Source organism: Euleptes europaea, chromosome 6, assembly GCF_029931775.1.
Source record: "Euleptes europaea isolate rEulEur1 chromosome 6, rEulEur1.hap1, whole genome shotgun sequence".
Classification (NCBI taxonomy): Eukaryota; Metazoa; Chordata; class Lepidosauria; order Squamata; family Sphaerodactylidae; genus Euleptes; species Euleptes europaea.
This window is the reverse complement of record NC_079317.1, coordinates 7228064-7252803: the sequence shown is the minus strand read 5'-3', so window position 1 is coordinate 7252803 and position 24740 is coordinate 7228064. Positions and strand designations below refer to the sequence as shown.

The window sequence follows — 24740 nt, the reverse complement described above, 5'->3', positions numbered from 1 at the left end:
CCTCAGTATCAAACAGTGATGCCCACTATGCTAAAGAAGGGGAATACTGGTACCAGTTTGCCCAGATTGTAATGCCTGGCGACATTTCAAACCAAGCCACTGCCTCGGTGATTTTCGGGCTCGGATCGTAATCCCAACTGGAGAACTCCCCAGCCTCACTGTTCCTATCCCTAAGGAGGAGGAGGAGGAGGAGGAGGAGAAGAGTTGGTTTTCATATGCCGACTTTCTCTACCACTTAAGGGAGAATCAAACTGGTTTACAGTCGCCTTCCCTTCCCCTCCCCACAGTAGACACCCTGTGAGGTAAGGTGGGGCTGAGAGTGTTCTAAGAGAACTGTGACTGTCCCAAGGTCACCCAGCAGGCTTCATGTGTAGGAGTGGGGAAACCAACCCAGTTCACCAGATTAGCGTCCGCCGCTGATGTGGAGGAGTGGGGAATCGAGCCCGGTTCTCCAGATCAGACTCCACCACTCCAAACCACTACACCATGCTGGCAATGGTGTAGCATTGGTCATTTACACTGATTGTATATCGACTGTGTATAAGAATTGTATAACTGATATTTTTATATGCAGCCTGTATCCCAGGCCTTGTGTTATAATGTACAACTTGCAATGAATGTAATTATTCTGTTATAGTGTATAGTTCATAGCTCAATCTTTGAAGCTCTGCCTCTTCTTAGGCACCATATTTTTAGTTTGTGTATTATAGCTCTGATTTCAATCGTTTTCATTGCAGGTTTTTTGTCGGTTTTAATGGTTTTAGATGTGATTTAGATGTGAATTTATTATCATTTAGATGTGAATTTATTATGGAAAATTTAAATTTGTTAGCTGCCTCCATGGTCCTAAATAAGGCAGGGTATCAATGCTGCAAATAAACAGAAGAGGAGTTGGTTTTTATATACTTTCTCTACCACTTAAGGAAGACTCAAACCAGTTTACAATCACCTTCCTTTTCCCACAACAGGCACCGTGTGAGGTAGGTGGGGCTGAGAGAGTTCTGAGAGAACTGTGACTGGCCCGAGGTCACCCAGCTGGCTTCGTGTGTAAGAGTGGGGAAACCAACCCGGTTGACCAGATTAGCCTCCGCAGCTCATGTGGAGGAGTGGGGAATCAAACCCGGTCCTCCAGACCAGAGTCCACCTCCCCAATCCACCACTCTTAACCACTACACCAAGCTGGGGGCCCACCACATACCCAGTTGCTCTCCTCTTTCCAAGTGGCCCCTTCCATTTCTTTCCTGAGGCAAACCGCTTGCTGCGAAGCGTCATAAATTATGGAGTACAACTGATGTCAAATCTTGTTTTCAAAGGGAGGCAAGCAGGGAAGAGCGGGCACGCTGGTTGTGTCCCAAAATACGCAGGAACAATTTTTGCCTGTCATCTACAAAAAGGACGGGAGGAGGTCCACAGTACATCACAAACCACAAACACACACAAAGAGAATCTCATTCAATCTGAGAGTGGACATGTTCCTGGAGGAGAGGGCTATCCATGGCTACTAGTCAAAATGGATACTAGTCATGCTGCATACCTATTCTCTCCAGGATCAGAGGAGCATGCCTGTTCTATTAGGTTATGTGGAAGACAGGCCGGATAATGCTGCTGTGGTCATCTTGCTGGTGGGCTTCCTGGAGGCACCTGGTTGGCCACTGTGTGAACAGACTGCTGGACTTGATGGGCCTGGGTCTGATCCAGCAGAGCTTTTCTTGTGTTCTTGTGTACACATCTGTCTAACAGAACATATGTACACACATGAAGCTGTCTTGCACCAAATCAGACCATTGATCAGTCAGGATCTGTAAACTCTAGTCAGACTGGCAGCAGCTCTCCAGGATCTTAGGTGGAGGTCTTTCACATCACCTACTACCTGATCTATCATTTTAACTGGAGATGCTAGGGACTGAACCTGGGACCTTCTGCATGCCAAGTGGATGCTCTACCACTGAGCAGCGGCCTCTCCCTAAATACGCTGGAACCTTCTAGCGTATTTTATCCCAGCAGTTTGCAAGGGCAGAGGACACGGTTCTCCCTTCCTCAGTTTATCCTCTCAGGAACCCTGTGAGGCAGGCAAGGATGAGAGATAGTAAGGGGCCAAAGGTCAGCGGGAGAGTTTCATAGCCACATGGCATTTGAACAGGGGTCTCCAAAGGGCCTAGCCCAGGGCTCTAACCATTGCACTATCCTTCCAAATCAGATGTGTGCTGGGAGTTCTGCTCTGAAACTTAATTCTCGGGCATGTGGGGGCCTTGTTTGGATTGGGACCAGGGCGCATGGGGGAGAGGGCTTAGGTTCTTTCCCCTCCGCCTTTCCTGATGGGAAACAGCCCCAAGGAATTAGTATTTGCCTGACTGGGGAAATGAAGAAGGAGAAGAGTTGGTTTTTATATGCTGACTTTCTCTACCACTTAAGGGAGAATCAAACCGGCTTACAACCACCTTCCCTTCCCCTCCCCGCAACAGACAACCTGTGAGGTAGGTGGGGCTGAAAGAGTGTGACTAGCCCTGGGTCACCCACTTGGCTTCATGTGCAGGAGCGAGGAAACAAATCCAGTTCACCAGATCCGCCTCCGCAGCTCATGTGGAGGAGTGGGGAATCAAACCCCGGTTCTCCAGATCAGAGTCCACCGCTCCAAACCACCGCTCTTAACCACTACGTGTCAATTTCCCTAGAGTCAGTGGGGAAAACAGCAGCTCCACACCCAGAATGAAGTGGGGCTCAGAGACGCTGGCCGAAATCAACAGGCTTTTAGATAACGTTTTGCTTACGTTGAGCCGCGGCTTTGTTTGCACGTTTTTATTCCTGGCGCGCTGCAAGAGCAAAAGACCTTCCCTCTATGGGATCCGGCGCAGCTTAGATGAACGCACATCTGCAAAATGTCCTGTTGGTGTTGCATAGCCCATTAATCGTCAAGACTTACAACTTGGATGCGGCAGAGGGCTCCCCGCTCGGAGAACAAATTGCGTCTATGCACAGAGCGCAACCAAATAATTCAAAGTGCTGGTATCGCTTGACTCTGCTCTGGTTAGACCTCACCTAGAGTACTGTGTTCAGTTTGGGGCACGGCAATTTTAGAAAGATGTAGGTAAGCTGGAACGTGTCCAGAGGAGGGCAACAAAGATGGTGAGGGGTCTGGAGACCAAGTCCTATGAGGAAAGGGTGAAGGAGCTGGGTATGTTTAGCCTGGAGAGGAGACGACAGAGAGGGGTTATGATAACCATCTTCAAGTACTTGTAGGGCTGTCATATGACAGATCATGAGAGGGAGGGCACCTTGGCTATCTTCTAGGCATGGAGTAGAGGTCACTGGGTTGTGGGGGGGGGGAGGTAGTTTGGAATTTCCTGCATTGTGCAGGGGGTTGGACTAGATGACCCTGGGGGTATCTTCCAACTCTATGATTCTATGATTCAATCAGCTTTCCCCGGACAACACCCATCTCCACATTAAATTCCAGCAGACGCATGAGCAATCCGTCGCAGCCGTTTCTCACTGGGTTCCCAGCCTCCAGGAGGGACCTGGAGATATCCTGGAATTACCACTGATCTCCAGACCACAGAGATCAGTTCCCCAGTTTGTCTCTGGGATAAATTCAAGATGTGAAATTGCAGGCTTTCCAGCCTGAAATGCCCTGGATTGGGGAGAATTTTGGCTCGCTGCCGTCTGAAGCAAACTGAACATCGATCCCAAGCAGAGGATCGATTACAGCGATCATACAGATCAATGATGGGGCCCATGTTGTGGAACTGTTTCCTCCAAGGAAATTCCCTGCCCGCCGTTCCATTTTTCAGCAGATGTGGCACGGCATTTATTTTATTCCACCATATCTTCAGAGAGGTAGGCTCATTCCTTGTTTTTAAACCAGACAGACATTGCCCGTGTATTTATTAATTTTCTGACGTTTTATCTGGTCTGATGATATGTCCGTTACTCTCGCCGTAAACCTTTCTGAGGGGACACCAAAGGTGGTCCAACAGCAGCCTTGAACACATGAAGCTGCCTTATACTGAATCATACCCTCAGTCCATCAAAGTCAGTATTGTCTACTCAGACTGGCTGCAGCTCTCCAGGGTCTCAGGCTGAGGTCTTTCACATCACCTACTTGCCCGGTCCCTTTAACTGGAGATGCCGGGGATTGAACCTGGGACCTTTTGCATGCCAAGCAGATGCTCTGCCACTGAGCCACAGCCCCTCCCACAGACTTGGCATTTAAATTAGCAAGAATTTTCTAACTGTTAGAGTGGTTCCTCAGTGGAACAGGCTTCCTCGGGAGGTGGTAAGCTCTCCTTCCCTGGAGGTTTTTAAGAAGAGGTTAGATGGCCATCTGTCAGCAATGCTGATTCTGTGACCTTAGGCAGATGACGAGAGGGAGGGCATCTTGGCCATCTTCTGGTCACTAGGAGTGTGGAGGGGGGAGGTAGTTGTGAATTTCCTGCATTGTGCAGGGGGTTGGACTTGATGGCCCTGGTGGTCCCTTCCAACTCTATGATTCTATGATTCTATGAAATATCAAGACTAAAAATATATGCAATACGCCCAAAACCTGAGGCTCTGCTCCAAGGAGGTTATGGAAGTTCAACTGTGAGAGACCAGGAAAATAAGGGAAGAATGTGAACAGATGGGAGTTACCCGTGTTCAGACTTCATTTCAGTGTGGGATTAAGACCATAATGCCTATTGCACTGTTTAAACAAGAAGAAGCCACTCTGGGTCCGACCCAAAGGTTATCTATTTCAGTTTTCCATGGAAGAGAAGAAGAGAGAAGAGTTGGTTTTGTATATGCCGACTTTCTCTACCACTTTAGGGAGAATCAAACCGGCTTACAATCACCTTCCCTTCCCCTCCCCACAACAGACACCCTGTGAGGTAGGTGGGGCTGAGAGAGCTCTAAGAGCTGTGACTAGCCCAAGGTCACCCAGCTGGAGTGGTGAAACCAACCCGGCTCACCAGATTAGCCTCCGCCGCTGATGTGGAGGAGTGGGGAATCAAACCCGGTTCTCCAGATTAGAGTCCACCGCACCAAACCACCGCTCTTAACCACTACACCACACTGGCTCTCAACCATGGAAGTCAACCATGTGCTTCCAGCAAGTCCTCAAACAGGTCAGGAATGCAATTCCCCCCCCCCGCTCTGCACACTTTAGCATCTCTATTCAGGGGTAGCCTGCTCCTGAACTGGGAGGTTCTGTTTAGCTTTCATGGCCAAAAAGCCACCTTCAGCGACTGTACAGTCTTGAATGACTCACAACTGTTTTTCTGCACCCCTTTTCAAAACTTGTCAGATGATGGCCATTATCACATCTGGGGGCAGCAGACTTCCACAACCGAGTACGCCCTCTGTACTCTCCCCACTAGGTGGGGCCTGGAGATCTCCCAGAGTTAAAGCTGATCTCCAGATAACTGAGATCCTCAAACCCCACCTTCCCTAAAATGCCCCCCCCCAAATCTCCAGGAATTCTCCAGCCCAGAGCTGGCAACCCTATTCCTGAATCTACTGCCCAGCTGTTTCATTGGGTGCACCCACGTCCTTAATATTTTGGTAGAGGAAGAGAAAAAGGAGCCCCGTGGCGCAGAGTGGTAAGCTGCAGTACTGCAGTCCAAGCTCTGCTCACGACCTGAGTTCAATCCCAACGGAAGTTGGTTTCAGGTAGCCGGCTCAAGGTTGACTCCCCTTCCATCCTTCCGAGGTCGGTAAAATGGATACCCAGCTTGCTGGGGGTAAAAGGAAGATGACTGGGGAAGGCACTGGCAAACCACCCCATAAACAAAGTCTGCCTAGTAAATGTCAGGATGTGACATCACCCCATGGGTCAGGAATGACCTGGTGCTTGCACAGGGGACCTTTACCTTTTAAGAGAAAAAAGTCCCCCCTCCTCTTTCTCTGCCCTCCCACACGTAATTTCATAAACCTCTTAAACGCGCCCCACTGAGTCGCCTTTTCCTCTGCACTGAAAAGCCCGACTCTTCAGCTTTTCTTCATAGAGAAGAGAACTCCAGCATTTGCTTTAGGGCGAAAACGCACGGTCGCTTCAGCCTCCTTTATTCCCTGTTTCCGCCAGGATTCAGCCAGGATCGAACGCACCTTCGGCAAAACGCATGCGTTCAATCCTGGCTGAATCCTGGCGGAAACAGGGAATAAAGGAGGCTAAAGCGACCGTGCGTTTTCGCCCGTAGTTGCAGAGGGCAGCACTTCGAGGGAATTTGCTCTCCAAACCTGGCACCGATCAGGTTTCAAGCCTCTGGACAGGGTGACGATGGGAGGACCCTTTGACGGGCACTCTGCAAGGAAGCGCCATCTTTTCCAGAATAATGCATTCCTCTCCCCCCCAACCCAGCTTCATTTAGTGAACAACGGCAGCTCTGTACATATCCTCTGCATTGGAGTGCTTTGGTTGGCGTAATTCCAGCGCTGACAAACTCGTCCACGTGCTACAATCCAGGGCACATTCTGCCAACTTAATGGCCCTTACCGCAAACAACTTTATAACACTAGCAGGGCTCTTAAACTGCAAAATGATTCCCACCAAACATCTGAATCCACAGGGCGTTTAGTGGCATTCCTTGTACATGAACACGCCGTGTACAGATGCATTAAGTGCTTTTTATGGTAACCGGGTTTTTTTTTATTCATGCATGCCCACCTTCCCCACCGCTGTGTACTAACAGTAATAGCCCAAGTGAAGAAATGCACTCCAATTTAGGCTATACCACATTATTGAGCGTCTATGAAACCCTCACATTCATTCGAAGAAGTTTCTCTGCCAGTGCCAGGAAAGCAAAGAAGAGAAGTTGTTAGCGCTCCGTGACCCTCACACCCTGTTAATGGCTCTCCCAAGCACCCATACGTTAAGGACTGTGTTATGCAAAAGCTTCTAGACAGCGGAGAACTATCAAATGGCCATTTCACACCCTGGCAGGAATGTGACACCTAGGACAAAACAGAAGAAGAGTTGGTTTTTATACCCCGGGTTTCGCTGCCTTTTTAAGGAGACTCAAACCAGCTTACGACTGCCTTCCCTTCCTCTCCCTACAACAAGCACCTTGTGAGGTAGGTGGGGCTGAGAGAGTTCGGAGAGAACTGTGACTGGCCCAAGGTCACCCAGCAGGCTTCATGTGGAGGAGTGGGGAATCAAACCTAGTTCTCCAGATTAGAGTCCACCGCTCTTAACCACTACACCACGCTGGCTCTTGGGAATCTGCCAAATGCCAGATAGTATCTCTTCCTGGGAAGGACTGGAAGAGAAGGAACGACCCACAGTATGGTGGGCAGAGACAGGTAATAAATTTCCTGGACATGAGGGGAACCATGTACATTTTGATAAGTCCATTTTGACTGATTACATCTGGAGGAAGGATCTCTCACACCTGGGCTTCATCGTGTGGAGCTAACAAAGGGGAGGCAGCCCGGATAAAGGCACAAGTTAACGAATGACTGACAGAATACCACAAGTTTATGAGTAAAGAACCTTCCCTAGAATAACAACGGTGAGGGTATGTTTAGAGAGAAGGGAGAAAGGATTGTGTGTATGCACCTTGCTTGATCCACTACTGTACCCAGGATGTGCGTCAACATATTTTTTTAAATAAATGTCTTATTATTTTAAATGCTGGAAGTCTGTTCACCATAACCACAGGAAGCCCCACTCGAGCACATTGCTAAAACTAAAGAACCTACCCTAGAATAACAGCAGTCAGGGCATGTTTAGAGAGAACGGAGAGAGGGTTGCGTGTATGCACTTTTTCTTTGTAATTTGGCTTGATCCACTGCTGTATACAGGATGTGTGTGGACATTTTCTTTTTAATACATTTCTTATTCTTTTAAATGCTGGAAGCTTGTTCTCCAAAACCACAGGAAGCCCCACTCAAGCACATTACTAAAAGGGCATCAGGGAAGGAAGGTGGTTGGTCAACAGACCACTAGAGCCCCAGAAGTGTGCTAGTGTGGTAAACCATCCCAGCAAAGACTAGTCAGAGTGGAAGAAAGAGATGCGGGCACTAGATGGAGCCTGTAAATGGTGACGCAGACAGAGTGCTAGCAACACTGTCCCTCTTAGCAGGTAATGCTTTAATTGACCAGCTGATGGTAGAGCAGGCAGCCAGTGAGAAACAAGGGAACCCTCCAGAAGTCAAGTGAGGTGAAGAGAATGGTGCGCCACTGGCCAAAGATCCAGAACAGCCACTGAGTGCCTCAACCTCTCATCCAGCCTATAGAAGAATGGCACTTGTTGGTCAATGGGATGTTCTGTGAGAGCCCATAGCATGTCAATAAATACTTTTGAATGTTCAATGCACTCTTTATAAATGATCTTGTCATCCTTACACCAACCCTATAGGATGGGTCAGATTCAAATTATGCAAGATGGAGGGGAATCTGTGGTCTCCAATGTACTTTATTAGGGCATACTGGTGCACATGGCAAGAGATATGACAGGAACAGGCTCAGAAGAAGGCAATGAAGATGATCCGAGGTCTGCAAAATATGTTGAAGGAACTGAGCATGTTTACTCTGGAGAAGAGTCAAAAAAGACACAATCCTACTTTTCAAATATTGGAAGGGCCCTCCCATAGAGGATGGCAAAGGTCTATTCTCTGCTGCGAAGAAGGAGGAGGAGGAGGAGGTGGAGGAGGAGGAGGTCACCCAGCAGGCTTCATGTGGAGGAGTGGGGAATCAAACCCAGTTCTCCAGATTAGAGTCCGCCGCTCATGTGGAGGAGTAGGGAATCAAACTTGGTTCTCCAGATCAGTGTCCACCGCTCTTAATCACTACACCATGCTAGCACTCAGGGGCTTCGCTTACAGGAAGGGAAATTTCCATCGAGCATACAGAAAAACTGCCTAACTGTGGGAGCCGTTTAACAATGGGGGCAGTTACCTCGGGAGGCTCTCCTTTGCTGGAACTTTACAGGAATGCCATAGTTTGGATTCCCTGCACTGAGCAGGGGGTTGGACTAGATGGCCTCTAAGTACCTTCAAACTCATGGATTCCATGGTTCGACATGATTCTCAAAGGGACTTGCAGCAGAACTATTCAAAGCACTGCACTTCAGAGATTCATCTGCAGAAACACCTGCCGTTTTGACCAGTCCCAAGCATTGCCTGCAGATCCTGGACCCAGGGGAATAGAAAGATTAATTTTGTTGAGAGCCAGCCTTCCCCGCGACGTGAGCTGCTAGAATCGACTCCTGCCCACTACTTCTTACCCAATGTAGAAAAGAGACAATACCCCCAATATTGAAATTATCAAATGTTATTACATAATGCTTACGCATTGTCTGTCTGTATGTTAAAGTCATGAAAACCACATATATTGTGGTCACAATATTAAACAGTGGTTATTGCAAGACTTCCGATGAAGTTTGTTACGAAACAGGCCATGAACCTAGGTACTTGTTAAGAAGAGAGAAACAAGATTGTGGTCAGGCACAGCTAACTGGAACGAGGTCACAGCCGTTAAACCGTTCTGACATCTCGACGCTAGATATATTATTATTTTGTGTAATTGCAGTGTCTGTATTTAAAACATCTTTTGTAACCACCGTTAAATGTTGTGATGCCTGAACAATGCATGTGATTTTCATGGCTTTACATACAGACATGAATGCGTAAGCATTATAAAACAATATTTGCTAATTTGAATATTTGGGGTATTTTTCCCAGCGTGGTGTAGTGGTTAAGAGCGGTGGTTTGGAGCGGTAGTTTCTGATCAGGAGAACCGGGTTTGATTCCCCACTCCTCCACGGGAGCAGCAGACACTGACCAGGTTGGTTTCCCCACTCCTCCACACGAAGCCAAGTGGGTGACCTTGGGCTAGTCACAGCTCTCTTAGAGCTCTCTCAGCCCCACCTAACTCACAAGGTGTCTGTTGTGGGGAGGGGAAGGGAGGGCAATTGTAAGCCAGTTTGATTCTCCCTTAAGTGGTAGAGAAAGTCGGCATATAAAACCAACCCCTCCTCCTCCTCCTCCTCCTCCTCCTCCTTCTTCTTCTCCTCCACACTGAATTGTAATCATTACCCCTCCCTCTAATCTTTATTGAGTTTTGGCTACTTCATATCCGACACCTTCATTTTATAGACTCACCCCATCAAATTCGTTTCCAACATTCAGTTTTTACAAGGGAAATAAAATAGCTCACAGCACTTTCTGTGTTCTGCCGGTTTTTAAAAACGGGATCACAAATGGAAGTTTATGAGCAGACTTTGTCTAGCATTCCTACTGCATAAAGTAGAAGGCAAAATGATGAAAGGGAGTGGGGGGGGGGGAATGAAATGAGTCCATATTTAACGGGGTGGGGGGTTTTCCCCTCCAAAGCCGAAGCTGCAAATCGCCAACCTTCAGCAAATCATTTGTCTTTGAAGAATAAACAAAACATTCGCATAAATAAAATATTTGGTCTGTTTTAGCCTCCGCCTTCTGCGAAGGCTTGGAAAGAAACAAGTTGGGATAAATGATGGCGAAAGGTGTAACAACCTGCAAATAGTTCACTGGAAATTTAAGCCAGTTGGTCCTTTTAAAAAAAATAGTGGACAAAAAAGAAAAAATACCCAAAGCAGGGCAACGTTCTCATAAAATCATAGAGTTGGAAGGGATCACCAGGTTCATCTAGTCCAGGGGTGGGGAACGTCAGGCCCGGGGGCTGTATAAGGCCCTCGAAATCATTTGGTCTGGCCCTTCCTGGGTCCTGGTAGATCTCTAGCTCAGAAGGATGCTGCCCTGCCTGAATCTCTTGGGCCCAGCAGAGCTCAAAAGCAAGTCGCTCTATGTGGCAGATACTCGGAGCCGTCTCCGGTCGTGCCTCTTGGCTAAATGTTTGACCAAACATAGCAGGCTAATTTTTAAGTTGATAATTTTGTATGGCCCCCGAATGATGTTATAAATATCCAAATGTCCCTTGGCAGAAAATAGGTTCCCCACCCCTGATCTAGTCCAACCCCCTGCACAATGCAGGAAATTCACAACTACCTCCTCCCCACACCCAAAGTGACCCATATTTATTTCTAGAATATCTAATTTCATCTAAACCCGTGTTGGCGAACCTATGGCACGCGTGCCCGACCTGGCACGCGTAGCCCTCTCTGCCGGCACGCGGGTAAGTGGCTCGGGACGGGACCGAAAGTCCAGACCGGCGAGGCAGCGACGGATGGAAGAGGTGGAGAGAGAGCCAGCCCGCTTCCCGAGGGACGGGGCGAGGAACCGGCAAGCCGACAGAAGACGGAGCGCAGAGACGCGGCGGCGCGCTGCCGCACCCCAGCTGTAGCCCCGCCGCCCGGTCGCGCCTGCGCCAGTCAGAGGACTTGGCTGGGGGCGTGGGGAGGAAGGCAGGATGTTTCAGCCCTCCCTCTAGTCCCGCCCACAAGACCTTATTAGGGCTGAAACATCCTGCCCTCCTCCCCACGCCCCCAGCCAAGTCCTCTGACTGGCGCAGGCGCGACCGGGCGGCGGGGCTACAGCTGGGGTGCGGTAGCACGCCGCAGCGTCTCTGCGCTCCGTCTTCTGTCGGCTTGCCGGTTCCTCGCCCCGTCCCTCGGGAAGCGGGCTGGCTCTCTCTCCACCTCTTCCATCCGTCGCTGCCTCGCCCGTCTGGACTTTCGGTCCCGTCCCGAGCCACTTACCCGCGTGCCGGCAGAGGAGGCTCCACCCCCACCAAAAGTCGACCACGAAGCCTCTCCTCACCGCCCCATTTCGGGTTTATTCCCCCCCCCACAAGAGAGGTGGTGTGTGAGGTAAAGCGCCACCCTCCCCCTCCCCTCACAGAGCGGCCGGGTTTTGAATGCGCGCTCGAGGGCCGGCAGCGCCAAGCGGGCGGCGAGGAGGAGGTCGGGGCTCGGGGGTGGGGGTGGGGAAAGCAATGTTTGATTCAAAACTCTGCATGGGGGATTATTGGCCATTTATGAATGGGAGGTTTTGCTTTAGATTTGCCATTCAGATGCACATTTTCCCCATCCAGATCCTCAAAACTCAACAATAAGCCCCCGTGCAGAGTTTTTTTTCAGACGGAACCCTCTGAATATAGAGCAGGTTTTGCTTCATATATTTGCCTTAGGGTTGCCAGGTGTCTCTCCCCCAATCATTTACCTCTTTTCCTGATGGTTCAGTTACAAATATCAAGTTTCACTTTGAAGAAGAGTTGGTTTTTATATGCCGACTTTCTCTACCACTTAAGGAAGAATCAAACCGGCTTTAAATCACCTTCCCCTCCCCACAACAGATACCCTGGCCATTTATGCATGGTCAGTTTTGATGTTCACTAAAAGCTCTTTTTTAAAATGTGAATTTAAAACTGCCTATTCACGGTCTCGAAGCAAAAGGAGAAATTCCACCCCTCCCACTCGCCTGCTCCTTTGTTCCTGTTTGCATAGCCATTAGCATGTGCATAGCTAACCTGCCGCTGTTATTTTGCATGGTTCCTTCAGGGGGATTCTTCAGGTTAAATTGCCGTGTTGGCACTTTGCGATATATAAGAGGGTTTTGGGTTGCAGTTTGGGCACTCAGTCTCTAAAAGGTTCGCCATCACTGATCTAAACGCTCCTTTAAAACAAAGATTGCATTGAAATTTCATAAGGGGAGAAGTTCAGCATGGTGTAGTGGTTAAGAGCGGTGGTCTGGAGCGGTGGACTCTGATCTGGAGAACCAGGTTTGATTCCCCACTCCTCCACAGGAGTGGCGGACGCTGATATGGTGAACTGGATTTGTTTCCCCACTCCTACACCCGAAGCCAGCTGGGTGACCTTGGGCTAGTCACAGCTCTCTCAGCCCCACCTACCTCACAGGGTGTCTATTGTGGGGAGGGGAAGGGAAGGTGGTAGAGGAAGTCGACATATAAAAACCAACGCTAGCTGAACGAAGCACTGGCTGACCGAAGCACTGAAAACAGGCTGCAGGGCACAAATTAAACCCTCCGAGGAGATGTTTCTAAGATGAGCGTTTGCACGGGGAACGGTGTAGGCTTTTTCTTCCATGCACCGTACGGGGAAGCTGATTAAAGAGAGTGCCCCAAACGACAGCAGAAGTCTCTCTCTCTCTCTCTTTTTTCAAAGCAAATCAGCAGGAGTGTCAAAAGAACCAGAAAGCCTGTACTTTATGAAAGATTAAGTGTAACATTTTCTAAATTACTCAAATGACTTTAAAAGCCTACATGCCTTTTTATTGCTTCCCTCTCCCTCCCCCTCTCTCTCTCAAATGGGCTGACACCACAAAAGCAAAGGTATAGAACGAGCACAGCGCCGCATAATTTTTTCTAAATGTGGCCCTTTTCATGCACGGTTGCTGGGCTCGCCCATTACAAATTATCAGGAGGATGTATTAGAAGCAAAAAACCAGTTCTTAAGATAAAGTCTGAAAGGAAGGGCAATGGCCTTTAAAAGCTAGCACACATTCCTGGTTCAGTCCAATCTAGCCACAGAGCTAAATGCCTTTTTTTACATCTAGACTGGACTACTGCAATGTGCTCTACTTGGGGCTGCCCTTGAAGAGTGTTTAGAAGCTGCAGCTAGTGCCGAATGCGGCTGCTAGACCGCTGATCAAGGCCAGATATCAGAAGCATATTCCATGTGAGAAAAGCAGACTATAAATAACACAAATAAAAATAAAAACAGCAAATACACTGGCTACCAATCTGCCTCCGGACCCAATTTAAGGTGTTGGTTTTGACTTTAAAGCTCTACATCAGGGGTGTCAAACATAAGGCCCGGGGGGCAGATCCAGCCCCTTGAGAGCTCTTATCCGGCCCGTAAACCAGCCAAGGCAGCCACCCACCCACCCACCCCCGCACTCTCAATCTGGGCTGGAGATGCATGGCCCGGCCCAGGCAAGTGACATTTACGTCATATCTGGCCCTCATTACAATTGAGTTTGACACCCCTGCTCTACATGGCTTGGGACCAAGGTATCCGAAGGACAGTCTACCCCCATACATTCTACATACATCCAAAGGGCTCCCATACATACATTGGGCACCGCAATTTAAGAAAGATGTAGACAAGATGGAACGTGTCCAGAGGAGGGCAACAAAGATGATGAGGGGTCTGGAGACCAAGTCCCATGACGAAAGGTTGAAGGAGCTGGGTATGTTTAGCTTGGAGAGGAGACGACGGAGAGGGGACATGATAACCATCTTCAAGTACTTGAAGGGCTGTCACATAAAGGAGGGTGCCAAATTGTTTTCTGTTACTCTCCTTCCCTGGAGGTTTTTAAGCATAGGCTAGATGGCCATCTGTCAGCAATGCTGATTCTGTGACCTTAGGCAGATCACGAGATGGAGGGCATCTTGGCCATTTTCTGGGCATGGAGTATGGGTCAGTGGGGGGGTGGGGGGGAGGTAGTTGTGAATTTCCTGCATTGTGCAGGGGGTTGGACTAAATGACCCTGGTGGTCCCTTCCAACTCTACGATTCTATGATTCATGCCTGGGTATTAAGATCACACAGAGAGACCCTCCGAACTGTCCCACCAATCAAAGAGGCTCATATGGTGGGCACACGAGAGGGGGCCTTTTTGGTGGCAGCCCCACAGTTACGGAACAGCATAGTCAGGGATGTGCGCCTGGCCCCCTCGTTGTCGATCTTCAGGAGGCAACTGAAGACAGTTTTATTTAGGACTGCATTTGAATAGTCACCTCTTATGGATTGAGAGCTGGCTGAAAAATAGGAAGCAGAGAGTAGGAATCAATGGTCAGTTCTCACAATGGTGGGATGTGAGCAGTGGGGTGCCTCAGGGATCTGTGTTGGGACTGGTGCTTTTCAACCTGTTCATCAATGACCTGGAGTTGGGGTTAAACAGTGAAGTAGCCAAGTTTGCAGATGACACCAAATTATTTAGGGTGGTTAAAACAAAATCGGACTGTGAAGAGCTCCAGAAGGATATCTACATACTGGAAGAATGGGCATTAAAATGGCAAATGAGATTCAATGTAAGTGTAAAGTGATGCATATTGGGGCAAAAAATCCCAACTTCACATATATACTGATGGGATCTGTGCTGGCAGCGACAGACCTAAAAAGGGTGGTAGCGGATAGCTCAATGAAGATGTCAACCCAGTGTGTGGCTGCTGTGAAAAAGGCAAATTCCATGCCAGCCATAATTTGGGGTCAGTAAGAAATTTTTCTCCAGGCCAGATTGGCCAAGGATCCTGGAGGGTTTTCTTCCCCATCTTCTGGGCATGGAGTAGGGGTCACTGGGGAGGGAGTAGTGAATTTCCTGCATTGTGCAGGGGTTGGACTAGATGACCTTGATGGTCTCTTCCAACTCTATGGCCATTTATGCAGGGTCGATTGTGATGCTCGCTCAAAGCGGCTTTTTTAAAATCCACCCTTAAAAACGACTATTCACGGTCCCGATGCAAGAGGAGAAAGTCAAACAAATTCCACACACACCCCACTCGCCTGCTCCTTCGTTTCTTCATTTGCATAGCCATTAGCAATGGTCGTTTGCGTAGCTAAGCCTCGGCTGTGGTTTTTCATGGTTCCTTCAGTAAATGCTTCGATGCGGGGGCGGAGCAAATAGAAAAGGTCGCATTAAAGGGGTTCTTAAGAAATGCAAAGCTGGTATGCGCCGGCTTCGCAGAGACGGTGAAGAAATAAAAAAAATATGCGGGGCACTTCAGCCTGGAACTTGCTGCTAATTGCCAAGCATAAACAGCCTATGATTCTATGATTCTACCAGGTTTCCTGCACTGTTATTTGCATTTCAATGGGGGGGAAAAGATAATCCTAGCGAAAGTTTTATGAGCCCCGTGGTGCAGAGTGGTAAACTGCAGTACTGCAGTCCAAGCTCGGCTCACGACCTGAGTTCGATCCCGACGGAAGTGGGTTTCAGGTAGCTGGCTCAAGGTTGACTCAGCCTTCCATCCTTCCGAGGTCGAGCAAACGAGTACCCAGCTTGCTGGGGTTAAAGGGAAGATGACTGGGGAAGGCACTGGCAAACCACCCCATAAACAAAAGTCTGCCTAGAAAACGTTAGGATGTGACGTCACCCCATGGGTCAGGAATGACCCGGTGCTTGCACAGGGGACCTTTACCTTTTTAATGAAAGTTTAGCTGTTTTCCTTTAAAATGCTGGTAAAGCATAGAGAATCCCAGTTTCCATTAGTACAAGCAAGTGGGGCTTGAAGGGACAAGTCCATTCACCCCCTTTCTCACAGGACCCCATTCTGAATCACGGCTGCATGCGTCATTTGAACGCTAAAGATTGATGGAGACTCATAATCTTCATCACGCCTATTTCTCCATTTCTCGCCAACATCCATTTTCGCAGAAGCGGCCGTCCTCCAAGACGTCCGTCAACTCGCAAAGGCATCCCCAGACTGGCAAAAACCTCGCGACTACATCAGCTCGCCGTTAAGTTAATATTCATCGTTTCCAAAGTCGGTTGCGGCCTCCGCGCGATCGTTCCTCGTGACCACCTGAAAAGACCGGTCCGTCTTCGTTCCAAAATTTGCAATAGCTCCATCACATTTTCAGAAGAGGGAGGGCAGGACGGGAGGATTCAGTCTTTGGCTCTCATGGCCCTTTCTTACATGCACAGGGAAATGCCGATCGCCACTTTGGGGTCAGGAAGGACTTTTCCTGCAAGCCACATTGGCCAGGGATCCTAGAGGTTTTGTGCCTCGCTCTGGGCATGAAGTAGGGGGTCACTGAGGTTGGTGGAGGGGAGGTAGTTGTGAATTTCCTGCATTGTGCAGGGGTTGGACTAGATTACTCTGGAGGTCCCTTCCAACTCTATGATTCTATGACTCAGAGAGCGCAACTCTGGCTGCATTATGAACGGACAAGACTCCCTTATAGCGACAACCCAGTGAGGTATGTTAGGTTGAGAGTACTTGACTGTCCCAAAGTCAGATCTTAGTCTGATACTTTAACAACTACACCACACTGCTTCTACAACCACATGTGCTAAACTAGGACCTGGGAGAACCAGGTTCGAATTCCCACTCTACCGTGAAAGCTTGCCAAATGACTTTGGGCCAGTCACACACTCCTAAACTAACCTCCCTCACAGGGTTGTTGTGAGGATAAAACTCCAGAGAGGGGGACATGATAAGACAATTTGGGTCACCACTGGGGAGAAAGGCAGAGTAAAAATTCAGACGAGGAGGAGAAACAGAAGAAGGGGCCGAGTGGTAGAGTGTCTGCTTGGCATGCAGAAGGTCCCAGGTTCAATCCCCGGCATCTCCAGTTAAAGGGACTAGGCAAGTAGGTGATGGGAAAGACCTCTGCCTGAGACCCTGGAGAGCCGCTGCCAGTCTGAGTAGACAATACTGCCCTTGATGGACTGATGGTCTGGTTCAGTATAAGGCAGCTTCATGCGTTCAAGACAGGTGGAATGACGGCACTGCCTTTATGGGAAGACGATTCCACTTTTATTCCTCCAGTGGAGAGTTTAAATACTCCTCGTAGTTTTTTCAAAGCAGATGGGCCTTTTGTAGTTCCCTGCTAGCTTGATTTTAGAACCTGGGCAGGGCCGGCCCTGCTTAGTACTTGGATGGGAGACCACCAAGGCAGTCCAGAGTGGCTACGCAGAGGCAGGCAATGGCAAACCGCCTCTGACCCTCTCTTGCCTTGGAAAACCCTATAGGGTCACCCCGAATCAGCTGCGATTTCACCGCACTTTCCTCTCCCACCAGGGCTTCTTTTGTGTTATTTTTCTACCTTCCCCAGGCAGGCCCTCGCGGCTTCTGCACCAGGCGCGCCCAGATGGAACAGGTCTCTGTCGAGGCTGAAGCATTTGGGGGCTGCTCCCCCTACGAAACACCTGGCGACTTTGCACGGGGACCCACCCACTTGAAACTGCTAGGGTGGCCAGCCTTCAGGTGAGGCCTGGATATCTCCCTAGGGTTGCCAACCTTCAGGTACTAGCTGGAGATCTCCTGCTATTACAACTGATCTCCAGTTGATAGAGATCAGTTCATTAGGCGAAAATGGCCACTTTGGCAATTGGACTCTAGGGCATTGAAGTCCCTCCCTAAACCCTACCCTCCTCAGGCTCCGCCAGCAAAACCTCCCATTGGTGACGAAGAGGGACCTGGCAACCCTAGATCTCCCTGCCCCAGGATGTGGTGATGGCTGCCAACTTGGAAGGCTTGAAGAGGGCAGTGGACATGTTCCTGGAGGAGAGGGCTATCCCATGGCTACTAGTCAAAATGGATACTAGTCGTGATGCATCCCTATTCTCTCCAGGATCAGAGGAGCATGCCTGTTCTATTAGGTTATGTGGAAGACAGGCAGGATAATGCTGCTCCAGTCGTCTTGTTGGGGGCTTCCTGGAGGCACCTGGTTGGCCACTGTGTGAACAGACTGCTGGACTTGATGGACCTTGGTCTGATCCAGCATGGCTTTTCTTAGGTTCTAACATTAAGTAAAACTGATCTCTAGACTACAGAGATCAGTTCACCTGCAGGAAATAAACAGCTTCGAGGGGATGCACTCTATGGTATACCATAGTGTCTAGGAGAAACGGAAGTCCTAGAGTGACATCACATCCCTGCTGAGTTCCCTCCCCTCCCTAAACTCCACCCTCCTCCAGGATCCACTCTCAAATTTCCAGTAATCTCCCAAACCCAGAGTTGGCAACCCTAGCTTTGGCCTAGCTAGCCCCCCCACCCAACTATTTCAATAACCCCCAGTCCCTCCCTTTCCGGCACTCTGTGCACAACCCACACAGATTCTGGCCAAGAGAAAATTACACCGAAACTATAAAAGCCATGAAGGGTCATTTCATGGTAGTTATGAAAATGAATCGCTCCTCGCCAGATGCCCGCCTGTGGCTTAGAGAAACAAACAGTACCAGGCCCTTCCCGGAAAATGAAAGCGCTCTCCCTCCCAAAAAACAACTCACCCCAGCAGCAGCTGCCAGTCACCCGCTGTCCCTAATTGAAAACTTCCAACACAGAAATATTCCAGTTGGACAAAGACCTCTCCTTGGCCTTCCTCCTCTGAGAAGTAAAATTCTTCCACCAGAGGGATTCTCCGTTCCAAAGGCACAAGGAAAACCGTGCAGTTGTTCGTTACCAGGAAAACATCTGCCTAACTGAGGTTTGGAAGTGAGAATAAGTACTTGAGCCTACCAGATAGATCTGAAAAAAGAGGCTATCAGGTAGATCCTCCATGTATAAGAGGAGGAGGAGGAGGAGGAGAAGAAGAGTTGGTTTTTATATGCTGACTTTCTCTGCCACTTAAGGAAGAATCAAACCGGCTTACAATCGCCTTCCCTTCCCCCCCCCCCGCCACATCAGACACCCTGTGAGGTAGGTGGGGCTGAGAGAGCTGTAAGAGAGCTGTGACTAGCCCAAGGTCACCCAACTTCCTTCATGAGTAGGAGTGGAGAAACCAACCCGGTTCACCAGATCAGAGTCCACCTCTCCAAACCACCACTCTTAACCACTACACCGCGCTGAATTATCAATGCCTTGCTTGTGACCTGTCCAGAAGCACCTGGTTGGCTTCTGCTGAACATACAATCCTGGACTAGAGTCGGGTTGGCAACGTCCAGGCGGGACCTGGGGACCTTCTGGAATTACAACTCATCTCTAGACGACAGAGATCAGTTCTGGGGAAAGTAGCAGTTTGGGAAGGTGGACTCCGTGGCATTTTACCCCACTGAGGTCCCTCCCATCCCCAAATTGTGCCCTAAAAGGCTCCAGCCCCAAATCACCAGGAATTTACAAACCCAGAACTGGGAACATTAGACCTTTGGACTGATCCAGCAAGGCAAGTCTCATATTCTTATTTAGCCATGACAGCTAAATGGAACATGTTCGGCAGGTGGTCCATGCCTTCTGTGGAGGCAGGCGCCCCATGCAAAATGAGAGGCGGACGTAACGTTGACACGCAACAGGAGCTTGACTCACGTGAAGACAACCCAGGGCAGGGTCTGTTTCCAAAACCTCCGAGCCAGGGACGATCCCACTTCCCTGGCTGGAGGAAGCAGCAACCCTGCTTAAAATCACGACCCAATATTTCTCTCCTGGATACCTGGTGGGGCCACCCTCTGGGGATAACCTTCAGCTGGGGCCGTGGCTCAGTGGTAGAGCATCTGCTCAGCAGGCAGAAGACCCCAGGTTCAATCCCTGGCACGCCAATTAAAAAGAACTGGGCAGGAGGTGATGCGAAAGACCTCCGCCTGAGTCCCTGCAGAGCTGCTGCCAGTCTGAGCAGACAATGCTGACCATGATGGACCAGTGGTATAAGGCAGCCTCATGCGTGTTCATGTGTCCTTTCTTCTGATAAGCTGAGAACTGTCCACAGCTCCTCTGACAGAATCATGAGCACATGGTCCAAACCTTCAACAGCCAACTGGCAGCCTCCTCATACCACTATGAACGCTGAGGGCGGGTCTCTGAGCCAGGCCCAGATGGCATGCACGTAAGAACATAAGAAAGGCCCTGCTGGATCAGACCCAGGCCCACCAAGTCCAGCAGCCTGTTCACACAGTGGCCAACCAGGTGCCTCCAGGAAGCCCCCAAACAAGACGACTGCAGCAGCACCATCCTGCCTGTGTCCCACAGCACCTGATATAATAGTCATGCTCATCTGATCCTGGGGAGAATAGGCATGCATGCATCATGACTAGTATTCATTTTGACTAGTAGCCATGGATAGCCCTCTCCTCCATGAACATGTCCACTCCCCTCTTCAAGCCTTCCAAGTTGGCAGCCGCCACCACATCCTGGGGCAGGGAGTCCCACCGTTTAACGATGCGTTGTGTCTGCAGAGAGTTGTGTGCTGTGAATGAAGACCTACGGGACGTGCGGCTGCTGTTAGACCTACATTCTCTTGTTGGGCTCTTCAGTGTTTTCCACAGAAATTGTATTTAAAAAAAAAGACAAATCCACTGTTCTGAGATTCCACTATAGGGAATTACGGCACGGGGACCAAGAGCTATTAATTAGAAAAAACGAACAGCAATCTTATAGTGCCAATCCCGACACATTAAACAAGAGAAAGGCACCGCTTTTTTTGACGCCAGGAGGACAAACCACAGGGTGTTGTTAGCAGAGGGGAGAGCCACGTTAGTATATCATAGCAAATATATAGTTTTGCTGCTGCAAGAATTGTAATAGCTAAAGTTTGGAAACAAATGAATAAACCTTCAATTCGTGATTGGAGAGAGAAATGATGGATGTATATGAGGATGGCCAAACTAACAGAATTCCTACATGGAAAGGATATGGAAGAATTTAAAAAAACTTGGGTGAAGGCAATCACATATTGGAATAAACTGGCAAAAATGGATTTTACTACTTTAATTAGTGTGTTATAGAAACTAGTTTTTAATAATTTTATATTTTACTGTTAATAGATATTTTTAAAAAACTGTTTAGACACTTCTTCGGAAGTCGGGTGATGGGTCACTTTTTTACAGTGGGTGGAGGGTTGAAGAGGTATCTTTTTGAAGCTAAAAATTTGGTATCCACGAATGTATTAATTAGTAAACATAGATACTCTTTTGTATTATCTTTTTTTTCAAAAAAATTAAATGTTATTATTGTGTTTGTTTTATGTAATAAAAATTAATAAAAATTTATATTAAAAAAAAAAGTATATCGTAGCAACCCGAAACAGAAGTCCATCGGACACTTGAGGACTAACCGCATTCATTTCCGCATGAGTTTTCGCGAGGTGGTGTTGGCTTCTTCAGTCGCGGGCGATGGAAAGAAGAGCTCCGCAGGGCCTATAACTGAGGGCAGCCGCGGGCAGTTTATCGATGCTTTCCTCCCCTCCCCTTTCTCTCCAGTTAGTACAATGAGGCTGGAAGGGGTGGCATGCCTGCCGGTTTCCAATCTCAAGATGCCATCGCTTCACCGTACGCCGCATCGGTCAGGCCGCACCGGGAGTCTGTGCAGTTCTGGAGGCCTCGCTTCAAAAAGGACGTGGGCAGAACGGAGCGGGTGCAGAGGAGAGCGACGAGGATGATCGGGGGCCTGGAGACCAAGCCCTACGAGGAAAGGCTGAGGGACCTGGGGATGTTCAGTCTGGAGAAGAGGAGGTTGAGGGTGGGCATGATTGCTCTCTTTAAGTATTTGAAGGGCTGTCATTTAGAGGAGGGCAGGGAGCTGTTCCTGTTGGCAGCAGAGGCTAGGACTCACAATAATGGGTTTAAATTGCAGGCGGAGAGGTACTGGCTAGGTATCAGGGAAAACGTTTTTTACAGTAAGAGTTGTTCAACAGTGGAATCGGCTGACTAGGGAGGTGGTGAGCTCCCCCTCACTGGCAGTCTTTAAGCAGAGGATGGGCAAACACTTGTCAGGGATGCTTTTAGGATAATCCTGCATTGAGCAGGGGGCTGGACTAGATGTCCTTCATGGCCCCTTCCAACTCTATGATCTATGATACTATGATTCTATGGCATAGCAGGTGCTGTAAGTACTGTGTGCCATCTTGGGGTTTTAATGGTGGAAATTTGTTATAATTTATTGTTTTAAAGGTTTTAATGTGTGTGTGTGTGTGTGAGAGAGAGAGAGAGAGAGAGGATTTTGTGGTTGTTACTAGAAGTTTAAAAAATAAATCAAATAAACAGGTTTGCCATTGCCTGCCTCTGTGTAGAGACCCTGAACTTCCTTGGTGGTCTCCCATCCAAGCGCTGTCCAGGGCCGGCCCTGCTTAGCTTCTGAGATCTGAGATCTGACAAAGGCTAGCCTGGGCCATCCAGGTCAGGGTAAAACTTGAACACTTCCCCCTTTCCCACATCATATTGCATAAACGTTAAATCAAAGGCATGATAAATCCCTCCATGCGCACACAACCCCAGGAATAAGGCCTCCAACATTTCTTCCTGTACCTTAACAGGGGTGGTAGGAAAATAAATTCAGCACGGGAGGCTTTCCCCTAGCATAAAGAACAACTTTGCCTTCTCACGTTCTAGCCGCTTTTCTAGGCACCTGTTCGAAGCACACCGCCGCGCCACCGCAGGTGAGGGGGAAAGTTGCTAACCCTGCTCAAGCGACAACCGAGGCCGGAAGCCACAACAGGAGTGCCGCGGGAGATGCCAACCCAAACAGCGCCTCCAACGAAATGAGGGTTTTCCGTTTATCTGCCTATATTGTGCTGCGCTGATAATAAAAACCACAACGACAGCATCGTAAGCTGATGTGCTTTTAAAACTCTTTGACGCATGGCTTATGATCAATTTCCCAATCTGAATTTGCCACATGAGAGGCTTGTTCTAAACGTGAAATAACTTTCCCAACTTTTGATGGGGGGGGGGGGATGCACGGCGGGAAAGAAGAGAAGACGGGTGTTTCCGGTCACTCCGGCCACAATCCGGCAGAAGCGAAACGAACACCGGTGCCATCCTGGCGCATGCAGCCCTCTTGGCTATGCTGGATTCTCTCTTCTGAATCCTCCAGATGTGGCCAAAGATGCTTTTCCTGCAGGGAAGGGAACTTCCGCATCGCACAAAACCTGCATCGTGGCACACGCAACAGTCCCAGCAGTGATCTAACAAGACACTGGACTGATCTGTGGCCTGCTTCCCACCCACACCCTGCCTCGCTGGGAGGGGGGTTTTCCTTCTTCTACACGTGACAACCGGCGGCTGAACGTGTGAACGCAGGGGAAAGGACACCGAAGCGCCAGGAAAGTTCTCTCCGGGACTGAGGTCTCAGCAACGGCCCGTTCCCACGCGCCGGGGTCCCAGCCGGGCGGGCGCGCGCCAGCCGGCCTCCCCTTTCACACGTGCACGCGCGTACACGCGCACACCCGATCCCGGCTGGAAAGGATCGAAGCGCAGCCCGCGAGGTGGGGAGAATCCCCACGATTCCCACCCCCACCCCCGCCCACCTGAGCGCAACGCCTGCGCCCCAAGCTGGGAAGCCCGCATTTCTTCCTCTCCCCCCCCCCACGCAATTCCTCAGCATCTTCCCCGACCCCATCGCACCCCCCCTCCCCGCGCCCCAATTGCGACCTCCCCCCAGATTTGCGCGGTTGCGTGCAAAAGACATATGCATGCAAAATACATCTATATGCGTGCAAACTACAGATGCATGTGTGCATATGTAGTTTGCACGCATATAGATGTATTTTGCATGCAAACTACAGATGCTTGCATGTATATCCAGGCGGGGGGGCGGCTTCCTACAAGCCCCCCCCCCCGGTCCAGTTCTTCCCACCAGCTCCCCCCCCCTTCCCAATCCCGGGACAGAAACCCAACCCCAGAGCCCCCATCTCGGCTCCAAACCCCCCCCCCCAAAAAAAAAACCCCTTACTTTTCTGGCTGGCATAGCCCGGGTAGTAGCCGTAGTAGCCGGTGATGCGCAGGATCCGGTCCTCGATGGTGGCCACGCCGTTGGGGGCGGCCTTGACGTCCATGCGGGCGGAGGGGGGGGGCGGCCGGGGCAGCCGGGCCGGGCCGGGGGGGGGAGAGCGAGGCGGGGGCTGCGGGCGGAGCTGGAGCCGCGGCGGCTCCGAGGCGGCGTCTGGGCGGCGTGGTGCAAAGCCCGGCTCCTCCGCAGGCTGCAGCCCGACGCCCCCCCCCCGGCTCCGGGGCGTCCCCCCCCCGCGCCGCCGCCTCCCTCCCCCCCCGCCCAGCCCCGGCCGGCGAAGTTTTTGGTGCAGTTTCTGCAGGGAGCTTGGAGGGGGCAGTGGGAGGGGACCCCCCAAGGTCATCTAGTCCAGCCCCCTGCACCATGCAGGGAATTCACCGCTGCCTCCCAGGGCCGGATCGAGGTTGGGTGAGGCCCGGAGCTATTGAAGGTGAGTCGGCAAGGTAGACTTCCCCTGACTATGGAAGAGCCGCTGCTTTTTTTGCAATTGG

General features: G+C 49.9%; 1 protein-coding gene across 1 annotated transcript in view; it reads right to left on the bottom strand.

Moving 5' to 3' along the window:
• The window catches only part of SLC35F4 (solute carrier family 35 member F4), a 122138-nt gene extending 97843 nt beyond the window's left edge, over window positions 1-24295 (bottom strand). The window contains exon 1 of the mRNA XM_056850697.1: window positions 24193-24295. Coding sequence (XP_056706675.1) covers window positions 24193-24295 — 103 coding nt within the window. The remainder of the gene's footprint in view (window positions 1-24192) is intronic.
• Window positions 24296-24740: the final 445 nt, after the last annotated feature.